At 51.5% G+C, this 16,175-nt stretch overlaps 4 protein-coding genes across 4 annotated transcripts; 1 reads left to right on the top strand and 3 right to left on the bottom strand.

The window, feature by feature from the left end:
• Positions 1 to 2,767: 2,767 nt before the first annotated feature.
• Positions 2,768 to 4,562, bottom strand: KD926_011541 (dolichyl-P-Glc:Glc1Man(9)GlcNAc(2)-PP-dolichol alpha-1,3-glucosyltransferase ALG8; the record flags this gene model as incomplete). Its single annotated transcript, XM_053103833.1, has 5 exons — positions 2,768 to 3,292; positions 3,347 to 3,486; positions 3,536 to 4,029; positions 4,090 to 4,283; positions 4,344 to 4,562. The coding sequence occupies 5 exons, from the start codon at positions 4,560 to 4,562 to the stop codon at positions 2,768 to 2,770; spliced, it is 1,572 nt and encodes a 523-aa protein (XP_052952819.1).
• A 619-nt stretch (positions 4,563 to 5,181) lies between these two features.
• On the top strand, positions 5,182 to 6,858 carry KD926_011540 (putative lectin family integral membrane protein; the record flags this gene model as incomplete). Its single annotated transcript, XM_053103832.1, has 7 exons — positions 5,182 to 5,270; positions 5,325 to 5,391; positions 5,463 to 5,533; positions 5,599 to 5,779; positions 5,834 to 5,989; positions 6,091 to 6,628; positions 6,731 to 6,858. The coding sequence occupies 7 exons, from the start codon at positions 5,182 to 5,184 to the stop codon at positions 6,856 to 6,858; spliced, it is 1,230 nt and encodes a 409-aa protein (XP_052952818.1).
• A 1,206-nt stretch (positions 6,859 to 8,064) lies between these two features.
• KD926_011539 (putative PHD finger domain protein) lies at positions 8,065 to 10,749 on the bottom strand (the record flags this gene model as incomplete). The annotated part of the gene is made up of 2 exons (XM_053103831.1): positions 8,065 to 8,455; positions 8,525 to 10,749. 2 exons carry the CDS (start codon positions 10,747 to 10,749, stop codon positions 8,065 to 8,067), a joined length of 2,616 nt encoding a protein of 871 aa, XP_052952817.1.
• A 2,385-nt stretch (positions 10,750 to 13,134) lies between these two features.
• On the bottom strand, positions 13,135 to 14,915 carry KD926_011538 (curved DNA-binding protein (42 kDa protein); the record flags this gene model as incomplete). Its single annotated transcript, XM_053103830.1, has 5 exons — positions 13,135 to 13,322; positions 13,458 to 14,255; positions 14,324 to 14,428; positions 14,499 to 14,582; positions 14,879 to 14,915. The coding sequence occupies 5 exons, from the start codon at positions 14,913 to 14,915 to the stop codon at positions 13,135 to 13,137; spliced, it is 1,212 nt and encodes a 403-aa protein (XP_052952816.1).
• Between the last annotated feature and the right edge of the window lie 1,260 nt (positions 14,916 to 16,175).

Here is a 16,175-nt window from a genome sequence, read left to right as displayed (position 1 = left end):
ATGATGTCAGTTCTCGGTTGTGCTTTTTGCCAGCATGCGTTCCACATTGATTTCATCCATGACTCTGGGTTTGAATCCGGACGCTCATGAGAGTTTCACAACGTACCATATTCCTCCACGAAGTGCAACACGCGCCTATTTAGTATAAACCAACCAAGATGTTCACCATGGATAATCTAGTCGCAGTGGACAGTCAGCACAAAGCCCATTGGTACAAAGAAACGAATGGGCAGATAAAAAAAATCAAAGAAATGAAAGAAATTGAAGGTCAAACAAAGACCGCATAGAACGTAGTCCGTTGCGGAACTGGGAACGGGCACATTGCAGGTGCGCAGGATGAAGCTCGGGACAAGACGGGCACAAGACGAGCTCTCCGAAGGTATCCAACATCGGTGTCGTTCTGGAGCGAGGAAATTGCGCGGCATAATGCATCGGGAACTTGGGCGAGTCGACTTACGGGGACAAACGCGTGTCTAATCGCGTGAGGTAGCAACTGCGCGGGCGAAAAGTGGGCACGACACGAGAACGCAGGATCGGAGGAGCGTGTCGGACTCGAGAGGAGTGGAACCCGAGGTGCGGAAATGTATATCCCCAAAATCGGAGTAGCGTGCGGGGAGACGAAGTTGAGCAGGAATGGAGGAGTGGGGAGTGGGAAGAAGACGCGCTGGTATAGAGGAAGAATGGGAGAGAGGGGAAGGAAAAGCGAAGGGGAGAAAGCAGAAGAGAAAGGAGAAGCGGTCGCCGCACAAGACGACGGCAGAACCGGGTCCCATGAGGATCATTGCGGCAAGTGGTGGGAGGCCGCCGAGGCACCGCGTCTACTGATTGGTCGCGACGAGGAGAACGACGTTCGGGCGGACACTAGCTGCCGCTAAGCCCGATCGGGACGCTTCGCCCTCGACTAAACGTCCCGACGCCTTCTCCCTCTCTCCCTCCTCCCCGTCTGCTTCCCCATCTTGCTGAGCCCATCCCTCTATCCGTCCCCGGCCCCATCCCCCATGTATTTACCCTCGTTCGCTTCCTCAGACTCACCCGGTTCCCATCACAGCGGGCTCTTCTGCCGTATTGTCATCTTCACCCCTTTCCTTGTCTAATCTTTACATCGATCCTCGGAATCGGGTGGTGGGGACTATCTGATTCGGAGTGAGCAGGGACAACGTCGGCCACATAGACCTGCCACAAGCAGCACGATCGCAGTACACTTCTTAAAACGCCACCACGCTTTTTTCTCTCGTTCTTCATTAGTATTCTAGATCTTCAATTGGTACGTACACATTCTCGGCGCCAAATTGCGAAGTATAAATCCGATCTAGATATCTCGTAGTATGCATGCAGGGCACCTAGGACTCATCAATGTATCTATCACTTCGGTATCTTACACCCTCGATCTTATTATTTCTTGTCGTTATGCAAGCTATGTATTGTCTTTGACATCCCAACGCGATACTGAGTTTTGACATCCATAATTGCTTCTTTAGCTTCCAGGTCTATAGAACTCATGTTCGACCGAACGTTTTGATGGTATCTTCCCTATAGGATCATATAGAATGGTATAATTCCATTTTAATTCAACTCAGCTAGATATTTATGCCATGATGCGGGACCACATATAGTAAACATAACATCGTTCTTGGATAAGATCAGGGAACAGGCTATGTGACCACACCTTGATACGTCACAGGAATTTATATCTATTCATGGTAAGCACATGCAATGCATGTAGTTCTCAGTGGCTGTAAATATCTTAGAATCATGTATGCTCATCAGCGAGCTTGTTCTGTGTATCTTCACGCGCACTCCAGTATCATCTTTTCATCTTCTAGTCAATGTCTACATGGCGCTCAAATGTTCCAAAAACTGCATATAAAAGATGCTAAACACTGAAGGCTCAAAGTATGAAATATCTTCAAACTATTGAGCTAATACTGTGAATAACAAAAAATGTCATGGCCTAACAAGTTCGTGCGACTTTATGGTACTCCCCACGAGACCGGATTAAACGAATTTACAATACGCCTTTTTTTTGTGCCTACTGAACATGAATAAAATTTGATCACTTTTTCTAGGACCTCTCATTTGTCATGTTTTGCTCGAGAATCTAAATGCGTAGCTGACTAGACTTGTAGATTACTCTCCATTCACGCTGATTTAGCGGAGCTTAGAAAGTGTGTACATATGTAGTAGCGAGATTTGGAGAATGGACACCGACATGACAATTAAAAAAGCTATATCATAGAATAGCAGACCAAAAAATATCGTATTAACATAGTTCCCAAAAAACAAAACTATCGGGGTAGCCTAAAAAAAACTCCGTCGTTGACGCCAGCCATCCGCTCCGCAAAATATACATCCGAACCCCAAACAAAGACATTATATCAAGAAACACCTTCTCCCGCGAACTAGCCACCGATCCAACAATACAATTTGACATGCCCAAAGCAAGCCATCCAAAGTCTAGCCCCCACTAAATTGTAGAAATCTCAGACATTTCACAGATGTCTAAGATCTGTGTCCGGGTTCCTTCTGCAGTGCGACACATCCATGGGAGAGATCATGTTTAAAGGTAAGGGCACTAGCCGCTTCGGGCCTGATGGCTGATAAACTTTGCAAAGTTGGCTGATCAAGTGGGTCGTGCTCCGGTGCACGTGGTTGGAGCAAACGCGTCAAACGCCAAGACCTTTCCGGCATTACATCATTTCCGCCCTCTGGAATTGCGGTCATAGAAGTGAGGGGAAAAACAAGAAAACTTTTTGATTTCTATACGATTTTATGCTGTGAAGTATACGACCATGAATCCGACCCAGCTTCCCACCACTCCTAGAGCCGAGTAACTGCTCATGAACATCAGGGGCAAGAATTCGAGTCGTCCCAGGCCGAAGATGAGCTGGTGGATCAGGGAGCAGTAAACGATCAGGGGAATGGCTACCGTGTGATAGAGTAGGGAGAAGCGATCGGCGAGGAAGATCCGTGGCCGTTCTGGGACGGGCGCGACCTGGTCGAACACGAAAAGGAACAGAATCAGCCACAAGATGGTGTAGACGGTCTTGATGGGAAATTCTGCCGCCGTAAAGAGCAACGGGAAGAGGGAGACATGGCCTGCCACGGCGAGAGGACGGAAAGCGCTGAAGTATCGGCGATCTTTAAGTGCGATCAAGCTGAACGGAATGATAATCAGGAGCACGGCCTTTTCATGAACATGCCAGCCGAACAGGAAAGAAGCATAGCCACAAAGGGTGATGGCCCCAACAAAGGTGTCCCAGTCAGGACGCAGCCAGAGTTTGACCAACGGAAGCTGCGCTTGAGTAAGTAACAGTCGGAAGATTGAACAGGAGAAGATGGGACGTACCAGCTGGAATAGAAGAGTGAGGATGAAAGTGTGTTCCTTGGTCACCTCGGGGAGGACGGCGAAAGAACTGTCTCCGACAAGTCCGCGGGTGACGCTGGCCAGAGCCTCTTGGTTGACCGTAAGGCCCAAGCGTGGAGCAACTATATTCATTAGTTTAGTGGTACACGGCACAGAGGGGGATTAACATACGTTGGATAAGAACACGATCGGTAAATGAGTACATTGCCCATATGTTCGGTGCCCAGTAAGCATGGCATAGGCCTCGTGAAAACGGGAACAGTCTGTCCTTCAGTTGAAGCAGCTGGCCCATTTGGAGGAACGGGCCAAAAGCTATGGCAAATATGCCGACGATGCACACGCCGAGTTTGAAGATGTTCGCAAACTGGGGTCGGAAGAACGATTTAGGATCCAGGCAGTATGCTCTCAGCAAGTACACGAAGTAGGCCAAAGCGAGATATAGGTAGATGTGTTTCAAGCAAATCAGGATTGCGAACGTGATGCCACTGAGAAGGAGAGTCGACTGCTTTCGGGCCAGGACAATGGATAAGATCAATATTCCATAGAGGAAGCCGTTGTATTGGAAGTGGATGTGGTCAATGATCAAGAGGCCGGGGGAGAGCAGGATGGATAGACTGGCGATATGCGCGAGGTGTTTGTTCGACGGGTGGACGGACTTGATATACCTGAAGCTCCATTAGCTCCGACAATCGGATTTAAGGGGAGAATTGTCGAGGAATTTGTACCGGCTCAATGCGTAAACGAGAACAAACTCCGTGAGGATAACCGTCGCCCGCTGGAAGTAAACGGTCTGCCACGAATCATAGTTCAGATTGCTGACGACCAGCATGGCCGGGTCTGCATAGCGCGCTGCTTGGGATAGCAACCACTCGAATATCGCGAAACAGGGAGGGTAGTCGAGAGTCCATTCCGAAGTTTTCTAGAAAGAGTCTGAATTAACACACAGGAGTCGCAAGAACAGCTGATGCGGTCGAAGTACCTCGTAGTACCAATCCTTTACGGGCAGGGAATGGGTAATTGCGAGCCAGTTCCGGTGAACTTCAAAGTCGGTTGATTTACTGCATTGGAAGAAGCTGATGAGAATTGGTTCTTTGGAGATCTTTCCCCCCCTTCGTCTCGGTTCGGGGGTTTCGGACAGGATGCGACGTACTAAGCAGGGAATAAGAGAATCTTGAAAGCCGTTGCGACAATGGCGCATTGGGCCAGGGAAGGGTACAACTCAGCCATTGGAGCCAGTGCGCATGATGCGCCGTCAAGGAGAACGGTGGAGATAAAGAGAAAGGGACAGGGTCATGGAGAGAGAAGGAATCCATGGAACGAAGCTCCGACGGCCGATCCGGGGAGGGGCGCACGTGACTGGGGGCCATGGAGAGCAAAGGCCAGTGTGTCCCTTCGTTGTTTCTTCAGCTCATGTCAGCATTAATGGACTTCGCTTCGGACGTAGGAGTCCGCCATTCTGTCGTTCTCTCCAATCTCAACATCCAGCACTCGGTCGACTTCTCCCCGGCGACGGTTTCCATCGTGCGAGAGCTCCGCTTCTGTGTGATCGCCATTGTGGTAGGGTGGACCACCACACGCGTTGTCTCCGCGCTCTTGAATCGGAGCGCTTCTGATGATCGCCCTTAATACTTAGATTGCTGTCGCATTCTCACTGTGTTTTGCTTTTTTCTTGATTTTGTTCTTTTGGATCAATTCTAGGAGCTAGACTCTCTTGCATCAGTGTATACCCTGGTGCTTGTCTTTCTTTGTTTTCGTTTTTTGACAGCTCCCCGAGATTGCAAGTGACGAAACCACGACTCTCCGATTGCATAGACATCATGAAGTTTCACGCCTCGTTTCCGTTGTTCGCAGCTGTTGCTGCGGCACAGTCATTGATCGAAAGCTCCAGCTTTGGCTGGGGTCAAACGTAATGGACAATTGTCCCGCGCATCATGCACGCCGTTCTGACTGCTCTGTCTAGTACATCGCCGAATAAGGACTCTATTCCCGGATGGCAGGTTGGAGGAGAAGGGCATATGCCCCAGATTGTACGTTCATACCCCGTTGACCCCGCGAGCAGTCTGACTCTTCTCAGCGTACTGACTCCGCATACAATTAGCTTTCGAACAAAGTGATCCTGACACCTCCGTACCCGGGGAATATGAGAGGATACGCTTGGGCGCAGACTCCGTGAGTTCCCTACCGCTTATACAAACCCTTCTCCATGACCGATCAAAACCTGACGGCGAATACAGCGTGTCTCAGCAGGAGTGGGAGGCCGAATTCCAGTTCCGCGCCAGTGGTATCGAGAGGGGAGGGGGCAACCTCCAGCTATGGTATGCAAAGGATGGACAAAGCAAAATCGGCACCTCTAGCATCTACACCGTGGGCCAATTTGACGGACTGGCTCTTGTCATTGACACCCATGGCGGCAGAGTGCGTATCCCTGAAATGACCTATCAAGCTTCTCCAGACTAACTTGCGATTCAGGGTGGCAGCATTCGCGGATTCCTCAACGACGGCACGACAGACTACAAAAGCCACAAGAGTGTAGACACCCTGGCGTTCGGTCACTGCGACTACCCTTACCGCAACCTGGGACGTCCTTCCGTCCTCCGTGTCAAGCATACCTCTTCTGTTCTTCAAGTCACCGTCGACGACAAGCTTTGTTTCGCAACCAACAAGGCAAGTGCCATATTACTACCCAATCGATTCGCTCGAGGACGATCGACTAACCAGAACATCAGGTCGCGCTCCCGGCTGGTAACAACTTCGGTCTCACGGCCGCGACCCCCGAGAACCCCGACTCTTTCGAGGTCTTCAAGTTCATCCTGCAGACCAGCTCCGGTGGATCCGCTCTTCCTCCCCCAGTGCAGCAGCAAAACAACAACCAGCGGCCCATCGGCCTTGGCAAGCCCCAGCAACCACCACCGCGCGCCCAGATCCCACCCACCAACCCCCCGCCCTCGTCGATCGACCAGCAATTCGCGGATCTCGGATCTCGTCTCCAACTGATCAACCACGCCACCGGCAACATCCTCCGCGAGCTCGGCAACCAAGCCAACCGAGCCGACAACCGCCAGGCGGAGCTATTCCAGCGTGTCGCCGGCAAAGACGAGGTCGCGCAACTAGACTCCCGACTCCGGAAAATCGAGGACGCCTTACAGAGGATCCAGAAGGACCTGGAGGGTCGCGACTATCGGGACCGCTTCAACCAGCTGCAGGACACGCTCCGTTCCTCGCATGCTACCTTGACCGAGAGCTTGCAAGGCCACGTCTTCAACGGTAAGCTTTTCCCCTTCCAGGTTCCATTCTTCAGTCTATCCATCTACCTATCCCAATTTCCCTACCCATACAAAGCCATCCACTAAACAAATCTATCCACAGTGATCACCGCCTCCACTCCCCGCATGGGCTTCTTCATCTTCCTCATCATCGCTTTCCAGATCGTCCTCGCTGTCTCGTACATCATATACAAGCGTCGGCGCGCCAACATGCCCAAGAAATTCCTCTAAATCTATTCCAATCGACACCATTCACTCACCTACTACCTAACCACCTACCTACCTATCTACCCATATGGCTCTTCATTTATACCTTATCTAGAAACGGAAACAAATACAAGTTCATACACTCAACAACTACCCTCTCCTAACCTACCCTTATTTCCTTATTCAAGGTGTCTACCCACTTTACCTCGATGCTATTATATTTCGGTTGATGTAGTTTATTGTATTGTTTATCGCATCGTTCTGTCTCTGTTTCCATTCTCTTTCATTTATCGGGTTTCACTCTTCACCTGGTTTTGGGGCTCTAACTATGTACTTGTATAGCTGAATCTGAATCTGAATCCGAATCCGAATCCGTCCAAATGAGATCAATACACCAGTCCAACCAGTCACTCGATTAAAAGATAGAGCCAGGAGATAGAAATAGAAATAGGAACGGAAGAGAAATGGCCCTACTCGACCTATCTCAATATAGAGAGATAGACAGATACGTAACGATATAAGGACCAAAGTGAAAATTACTGAACATCGAAACTTAAGAAAGTAAAATAAAACTGAAGCTAGATAAATAAATAGATAAATAAACATCCACCCATGTAAACGTAGTCCTATATGTATGCTATGTCCACTAGTTAACAAAGAATAGAAGCAAAAACAAAGGCACTGGTAAAAATCCAATCCGGGACCGAAATGAAAACCAAGGCCTTGAGAACAAGGAACGAAAAAGAAAAATCCATTTCCATGCAATAAACAAAAGCATCATCAAGGAAACGCTTTCAAACAGAAAAGCAAAAAAACTTGTAGAAGATGAAATAGAATAAAATGCATCATCATGTCTTCAGTGGATATGCTCTTTGCTTTCTTTGTGTGTTTGTGTGCGCTCTCTCTCTCTCTGTGTGTATTTATTGCGCCAGAGTTGATTTCTTTCCTTTCTTTCCTTTCTATTCCAGAAGGAAGAAAAACTGACATGAAAATTAAATAGAAACAAAATAGTACATGCTCATGCAATAAGGCCCGATTCTAATACCCTGGTTCTTGGAATTTGCATGACTCCCAACGCCGTCATGGTGAAAACAAAGGAAAGGAAGAAACATTATAAAAAAGCTTGAAGAGACATGAAAATAACAGAATGAGAAAAAAAGAAAAGAAAAGAAGATTATGAGGAAGAGCTCCAGGAAGCGCAACCGGACCAGACGGACCTGCATTGGCCCTCTAACTGTGCTGTCCTTGGTTGAGCGATTGTATGCGCCGTTCAATCAAGGACTGTAGAGAGCGCAGCGCCTCGATCTCCGAATCAACGGAGGGGAATTCGGGGGCATTGGATCTCAGGGCGTCGATTAGAAGGGCGATGCGTTCGGGGTCTGGGAGGCGGCGCTCTGGTTCCGGGTTGCTCTGGGCAAACTCGATGAGGTTGGCTGCCGCCTCCCGTTCGGCAGCGGTGCGCGGCGGCGTGTCGAACCCACTCGCGGCCTCAGGGGGCACGACTGGTGGATTGGAGGCGAAAAATGCCTGCGCTTCGGCCGTGAGGGCGTCGAATCGGCGCGCCGCATACTCGGTGTAGGTGGCGGCGACCGATTCGCGAGCTTCTCTTTGTTCGTTCTCCCTAAAGAGGAACGTCAGCTTTGGTCTTGATGGTGATGATGATAGGTTTCTATATCTAGAGGTAACATACTGCCTGATCCGGTTGATAAAATCTAATTTGACCCCATCTTCTTTCACGTGGAGCTGAATCCCGTCGGGGTGTTGCTCCTCGAGCTCTTCCATCTCCTTCTCGGTGGGCAGGATCTCCACGTCAATTCTACGCGCGTTCTTGGGACGGCGTATGCGCACAGGACTGGCGTTGAGGTCATGCTGGATGTGGTTGGGGCACATCCAGGTACCCTGTGGCCGGTCACCGTTGCCCGGCTTTTGCATGGGCGGATTTGCCAGGGGCGGATCCAGGCAATCCAGATGGAATGCGCATGGGCAGAAATCGCAGTGGATGATGGGACGCACCCCTCCAGTGGTGCGCCCACATGACGTGCAAAAAATATATTCGCCTTTCGAATCCTTGACTTTCAGGAGAAAGGGGTCGTCATAGCGGGCCTCTCGGCTGCCTTTGACCGTGCGAGGCTTGTATCTTGGCAACGCGATGACCTCTTGGTATCGTCCGGCTTCGTCGGCTCCGACGCCATAGTAAAGCTCTTGGAGGGCTTTGGGCAACGCAAAGTCCCTTTGAGTAGTGGCGTAAGACGAGGAGAGCAGCGAGTCCATCCCCTTCGCCGCCGCGCACCGGGGGCAATACCAGTCTCCATCCGGGGGGTTCGCCGGATCCAAGGGAGGACTGAGACAAGAGAAGTGGAATGAGTTCACACACCCATCGCAACAGAGGAGCTGACCGCTGCCTCCGCACTCGCGACAGAAGTCGTTGTTATCTGCGCGTTCGTCTCCGCTGGACAAAGTGGGCGTCAGACGCCGGTTGCCTTCGGCATCGCTGCTAGACGGGCTTTCCGGTCGCGGCTTGCGGGCTCCGGCATCGTCGACAGGACTGGTCTCTCTGGGCGTTGATGCCTGGGAATCGGGGATTGGAGGCAATTCAGTGCGGTTCGGCACCGGGCGGATTCGACTTTCGACAGGGGTGGCCGATTGGGGAACAGGATTTCGTAGACGAATTCGTTTGGTGGTCATGGCCTCTGGGGTAAAATCGTCGCTGCGCTCTAACGCGCGCTTGCGCTGGAGGGGTGCATTTCTTGGTGGGAAGGCCGAGTGGCGAATCGGAGGCTCGGCGACTTGTTGCGCGGCGTTGGCTGCTTTGGCGTGTCTGCCTTTGGCTCGGGTGGCCGCCATACCGGGCGCAAATGTTTCAACATCGAGAGATTTAGCAGAAGAAAGTGATGAATCACTGCTATGAGAATGTTTGCGTTTGCGGGGCAATGCAGCAGCCCCTAATTCCTCATCTTCCGCCAGTAGTTCTTTGCCGACAGCGCGCATCATGATGTTAAATGCACGTCGCTGATTTGGGTCGTGTTCCTCTTTGCACATAGCCTCGAGGATGGACAGCGTAAAGGGGTCTGATTGGCTTTTTTCCCACATGCGCAGAAGGCCGCGGGCGACGATACTATTACCAGATTCAGATGACACGTTCATAGAGTCCCCAATCGCATCTCTGACCCTTTCCACATCGACGATGGTGGATGCTGAGATGGGAATGGTCATAAACGTTAGGAGGTGATTTTGGGGCTGAGCAGTCTCAGGCTTGGCTTCAGGCTCGGGTACAGACTCAGGTACAGGCTCAGGCGCAGTCTCAGTCTGAGATTCCGACACGTCCTGAGATTCAGCTTCATGCCTATTCTCAGGCTCAGGCTCGGTCTCAGTTTCGTTCGCGCCTGTCTTGGGGAGGTCGGCAATGCCGGTCATGTCTTCGTTCACATCGTTCGCTCCGTCCAATGCCGGGGGCATCTCGCCAGTGTTGCTGTGGTAAGGGTCATTAGGATCCGTGATCTTGGGCAGAAACCCTTGTTTGCGTAGTTCGGTGATAGAGGGCATCTCGCCCAGCGGACGCATGGAGCGAAGAACTGAGTTGGATTCTTTGTTGGTACCGGACCAGGTGGTTTCTTCCCAGGTGGTCTGCTGCACCCGCGTCGGGGGCTCTTTCCAGTTGGAAGCTTCGCGAAGCACGTGCGCTTCACTCGCGATGTCCGCGACCTCGGTCTCGGGAGGTTCCTGTCCCTCCGCAGGGTCGCTCGCTACATGGCTGTTCAATCCAGTGCGACGCAGTTTCCGGGGTCTGGCGGAATCGGAGAATGAAGGAGTCGCGCTTGCAGGCGCAGGCGCAGGCGCATCGGCCGGGGTGGAGGGACGGGATTGATTCGCGCTGGCGTGGGAGGACGAGCGAAGCGAACGAAGATTAGGAGCCATTGCTGTTGAGGACAGGACTCGAGAAATGTGGTAAGGCCTGGCAGTCGCACGGTTAGCTCACGATTCAAGCTGGCGGGTGGACGTAATCTCCGATGGACGAAGAATTCTAGAAGCAGGGGAATTGAACTGAGGACTTACAATTACACGAATTCCGGGGCAGAAGGCCCAGCGACGCTGGTTGGAATCGTGGCCAGCCCGCGCTGTCTGCGGGTTGCTGGGGGAAAAGAAGAGGATCGCGGCCTGGACGCCGACGGGAGTTTTCCAGTCACGCCCTCCTCCCTCTCTCTAGGGGGTTTCGCCGCTCAGGCCGGAACACCTCAAGTTTGCGAACACGTGAACAAAGGATTCACAGGGTGAAATCTTGCAAAATTAGTATATTACTTGATTCCGTAGAGCTCTGAATTCCAATAATAAACCAGTCAACTTACTTGCTGAGATGTATGTGTCTTATCGTCAAGACGCGGAGCTTGTTGCGGAAATGAGCTTCTGCGAAGGACCGCGTGATGGCTGTGACAGCGTGTAAAACACTGGATTTGGGCTGTTTGAGAACTTTACAGTTCTACTCAGTCTCTGACCTCAGTCTCTGACCGCTGGTCCAGTTGATGAGAGACTTCTTTCTCGTCACCTGTTACAGGAGACCCCAGGCAAAGCATGCATAAGCAGGGAGATGAGTGAGACTATGCGTAAATTAGAACGGGAGCTTTCTCAGCGGTGTTGGCCCTTTCAGTAAATAAGAGAATTCACCAGGCTTGCAGTGAGTCAGAGTTGAGGCAGAGTGCCAGATGTAAAGATAGGTGAATGGGAACAGGTCAGTTCAAGGTCTGGTCCAGGGCAAGGGTCTGCATGAAGGAGCAGAGAGATATGCGCAGGGAAGGCAGACACTTGAAAGAAGTTTCGGAAACCAAAGCTACTGGAGTGAATGGGTCTAGGAGAGTGGCTGAAAGCAGAGCAAGCAACTTCTGGCCGTGAAGTGCGTGTGCAGGGCGATGGAATAATGGTGGCCTGCGAAGAGGTGGATGTAGGAGTGGGCCAAATCTTTGCCCAACTCACTTCTCGGCCTGGCCTTGAGTAATCTTCTTCCCTCCATCTCCGATTTCCCATCGTACCACCTTTGCCTCCCTGTGAAGTCAAGAATCCCCTGACTGCTTGGATCTCCAGGCTGGCTATTCTGCCGTGACTTCCCATCTTCAGGAGCCGGACTTTGATGCTGCTCGTGACGGGGTGCTCCGTCCACCCGGAAGTGCCTCGACGCCTGAAAGCCGTCCCAGCACAAACATTCCGTGCATTTTCTATCTAGGTCGCTTTAAGACCAGCTTCACTGTCCAGCACTTCTTTAGAAATCTCTCGTCTGCTTGGCTTCGGACTCTACTTTCGCCCCTCCTTCCTGGTCTTGCCGACCTTTCCGGGGGACTACGGGCATCATTCTCAGTTCACTACAAATTATTGAGCGGGAATAAAGCCTCAGTTTGGTATTACGCAAACACAGAGGTGAATGGAAAGGCAGTGTTGCTGAAAGGAAAGATTCAGTGACTCTTCCCTCCAACGCCAACGACATCAATCACACTCCCCGTCAGGAGGGTGCAATTTAGACGTATCGCAAGAGGATACAATGGCCTGGAGTTCATAGATCACAATAGAGAATCCGTATTCACTAACAGCTGTCCCTCAGGAAGGAAACTATAGGTACTGGTTAGATTTGGGATAGAGACGCAAAGAGTGGCGGGGATGAAATCTTTGCAGCCGCCGTCGCTGTAGTTGGTAGTGAAATTTGATGGCGGAGAAGAAGGCGACGAGCTCACACAGGGGGATGACAAGTGAGAATTGCACTGTGAACGGTATTCAGTGAAGATCTGAGGGTGGCTGGTTGGGGTATTCTCGTTCTCCATTACAACGGGAATCTTAGGTATCACCATCGTGGCCTTGTCCGACTTCAATATTTCCTCGAGTCTTCGAGGCCTTCCAGCGCGGGGCCATAGTTGAAGAGTGCAAACTACTATGCCATGTGCGTAAGCTTCATTGAGTCCGAGGTGAACTTGGATCGTCTCCTTGATTGGTCATTTATTGGCTGATACATAACTTTCGCCTTTTTTTTTCTGTTTGATTCAACTAGTAAATACGCGACAACAGGTTTCAATCAAAGGTCGCCGTAGGAAAAAAGACAAGGCGCTCATATGGTTCTTTCGATGCCTGTCTGTCTCTTGACACCATGGCTTCGCGGAACTCAACTCTCCGTTCTGATTATCAAGGGTATTTGCAATTACACATCCCATCCGATTCATCGGGGCAAGTCATGAACATGTTCCAACGATGGCCTGAGAGATTTGTCGCTTTTTTTCACTATTCCAAGACTGCGGTGGACGCCGGTGAGTCCCTCTAGAGAGATATTTACTCCTCGCCGGCCTTCTTGGCGGCCTTCTTCTTGTTGTTCTTGTTCTTCTTCGAACCGGTCGACTTGGACAGGGGGCGCTCGAGGATCTTGAGGATCTCCTCGTCCTCGATCTTCTTATCCGTCTGGTACTTGGACAGATCGATGGTGGGGGCAGTGAGCTTGGTGAGACCGTTCTTGGTGATGGCTGTGGCGCGCATTAGCAAGCCAAACTACAAACAGAAACACAACCTATTCCCAGTCCCATATTGAATTCAATGGGCAGTTGACGGGAAGCGGGCTGACGGGAAGCGGGCTGACGAAAAGTCTGGGTATAACATACCAACGGTGGTCAACAGACGGGAGACCGGAGCGTTGTCAGCATCACCGGCGGGCTCGTACTGGCGCAGGACACCGGTACGGACACACTCGACAACACCGACCTTGGCGGCCTTCTCGTCCTCCAGCTGGCGCAAGCTGAAGGGGAACTGGCCGAACTTCTTGACGACCTCGGACAGAGTCTGGCGAGAGCTGGGGCGCTTGAGGATGTAGGTAGTGGTGGTACGGCGGTGCAGGGTGGCACGCAGGGGCAGGTTCTTGACCTTGCCGGATCCGAGGGAGAGACCCATCTCAACACCCCAGACCTCGCCAACGTCGGGAACACCCTCGCCACGGACACCGGAGCCGGGGGTGAGGATGATCTTCTTCTCGGCTTCGATCTCATTACGCTCGAACTGCCAGCTGGTGGTGTTTTCGATGACATTGCAGTTGTAGATCTTGGCGACCTTCTCGACCAGCTGGGAGATCTGGGCTTGGGTAGGGGCCCGCTCGGCGGCCGCCGCCTTCTTCTCCTCCTCGGAGCCACCGGCCAGGAGGCCGGCGGGGACCATAAGGCGCAGCAGAAGCTCGTTGGCGTAGTGGGTGGCGTGGATCAGGTCGGCCTCGCGGCCAGTCACGACGCCGGAGGCACCGACGACGACCATGTCGCAAACGATGGTTCCGAAGCCATCGATCTGAGCACCGAGCTGGATCTTGACGATCTCGTTGGCCTTCAGGGTAGTCTCGGCCTCGGTCTCGGAGACCAGGGGGGTGTAGGGGGTGACATGAGAGCTAGGAGAGACCGTCGTGGGGTGAGAGATACCTATAACGTCATGTCAATATGCCACGCGCAGATCTCCCTCTCCAGTCGGAGAAATGGGGGACACGCACCCTTGGCGATCTTCTTGCCCTTGTAGACCTTGGCAATTTCTTCGTCGAGCAACTCGTCACCCTTCTGGCAGATCTCGACGATCTTGCTTCCCTCCTTACACAGGGCTAGTGATGATGTTAGAGAAGACAGGTCCGGCATAACTTCAGCAGGGGACCGGGATCCGGAATCACGCACCAGCGACGGCATCGAGGACCTTGTGAGAGATCTGCGCGGCAGTCTTGTACTTGGTCAACGTGTCGGGGTTGTTGAGGGTGTAGTCTAGAAATCGTCCATCGCATGATTAGCTGGGAGATCGAGAAGGATGACGTCGAAATCAGTGAACATTGGCAACCATGTTGGGGCCATCAGCCAGAAGAAAGGCCGAAGAAGGAAAAAAGCAAAACACCTCCGAAAAAATCGTCGGGGTCATGATGCCTCTCCGGCGGTTCTCAAGCTCGGTGGTTGTCAAGGCTCCGCGACGCAGCCCACATCAAGCGGGCAGGGAAACCCACAAACGACGGAGCTTTTTCAAATTGGAGCAGAGCAAAGAGGGGTACGAGAGGCTTGACACTTACCGACCTCGGGGGCCTGGGTGGGAGTGGTCTCGGCCATGGTGAATAAGGATAGAGGGGGTGAGGGGAAAGGAAGAACGAGGAGAAGAAGGAATTGAGGTTAGAACAGCGGGGGAGAAGGAGGAGAAGAGGGAAAGAGGGAAAAGTTGTTTGTCGAGTCTCGTGTGCTTTTGCTTTTCCTTTTACTTTACGACGGCATTACCGCTGGGTGGGGTTGCTTTACTCCGTAGGTATGGTAAGAATTGGAGCCCTACCTTTCCTAGGTAAGCTGTGTTCTCTTCGTGAAAGTCCTAGCTCTTTCGAGTCGGTCCTCGAGCTCGACAGATCACAAGGGAAGTCATTAACCATCGACGGCTGCCTCTAGCTCGCTTCTCGTCGTCCATCTGCTCCGAACAGCAGCGTTTTGTAGATACCGCCATAACTACTGTGTACGTGGCTTATGTAACCATGACCATGACATCACCCGCGTGCCGTCCAGAGGTAAACAAAGTATAGGTCCTCCGTAAGTAAGAAGTAAAAACAGCTAAGAATACCTGGATGCGGGGGAATGGGACTGCTGTATCTAATCTGTACTACATGGGCTGCAGGTAAGATCTGAGCATCTCGGAAAAATTGGAGGTCTAGCTCATTCCCCCCGGATTTCGTCAATACGCATCCTGCAGTCATGACGTCGACCTTTCCTGCTCAGCTGGAAAGCCACACAAGGCAGACTAAGGGATAGAGCGACAAGGCAGAATTAATATGTAGATTATCGCATGATCAGTATCGATAATAAGCAGTAGTTGCTGGTGGGAGCTGTTATGCAACCAGGTACTGGTCAGTAGTAGAGAGTTGAATGCAGATATATAGTTTCAAGCCCGGCGAAACAGTGGTATGAGGCCTGCCTAAATCGCGGTTATCTGTTAGCCAGATACTCAAAACTCGAGCTCCTAGCTCCCATAGCTCCTAGAGAGCCATACGAAGCCACATTACACACAGAGTCCTAGTCCTCTCTGTATTGAAGTCCACTCACCCTGAACTTTTCAATCAGCCTCGGGATACTACCTCGTTTCCTTCCCCTAGTCATTAATATTATTAGTTATTAAGTAAGTCACGTTCAAGGAGCAGCAATTGTCCTCCAATCAGGCGATCGTGGGAGCCCAGCTTCTCCTCACTCCAGCTTCTGTCCAAGATTCACCCCGCCATTTCTCCTGTTGACTTCAGACATACACTGAGTGGATTGAACCAGACTCCTGGAATTCAATCCCACCTTTCAAGACCTGTACATACTAGACCCATACCTATCTAAACCCACGATAGC

Source organism: Aspergillus affinis, assembly GCF_023601865.1.
Source record: "Aspergillus affinis strain CMG 70 chromosome Unknown NODE_98_length_139233_cov_86_989329, whole genome shotgun sequence".
In the NCBI taxonomy this organism is placed as follows: Eukaryota; Fungi; Ascomycota; class Eurotiomycetes; order Eurotiales; family Aspergillaceae; genus Aspergillus; species Aspergillus affinis.
This window is presented reverse-complemented; position numbering and strand designations above follow the sequence as displayed.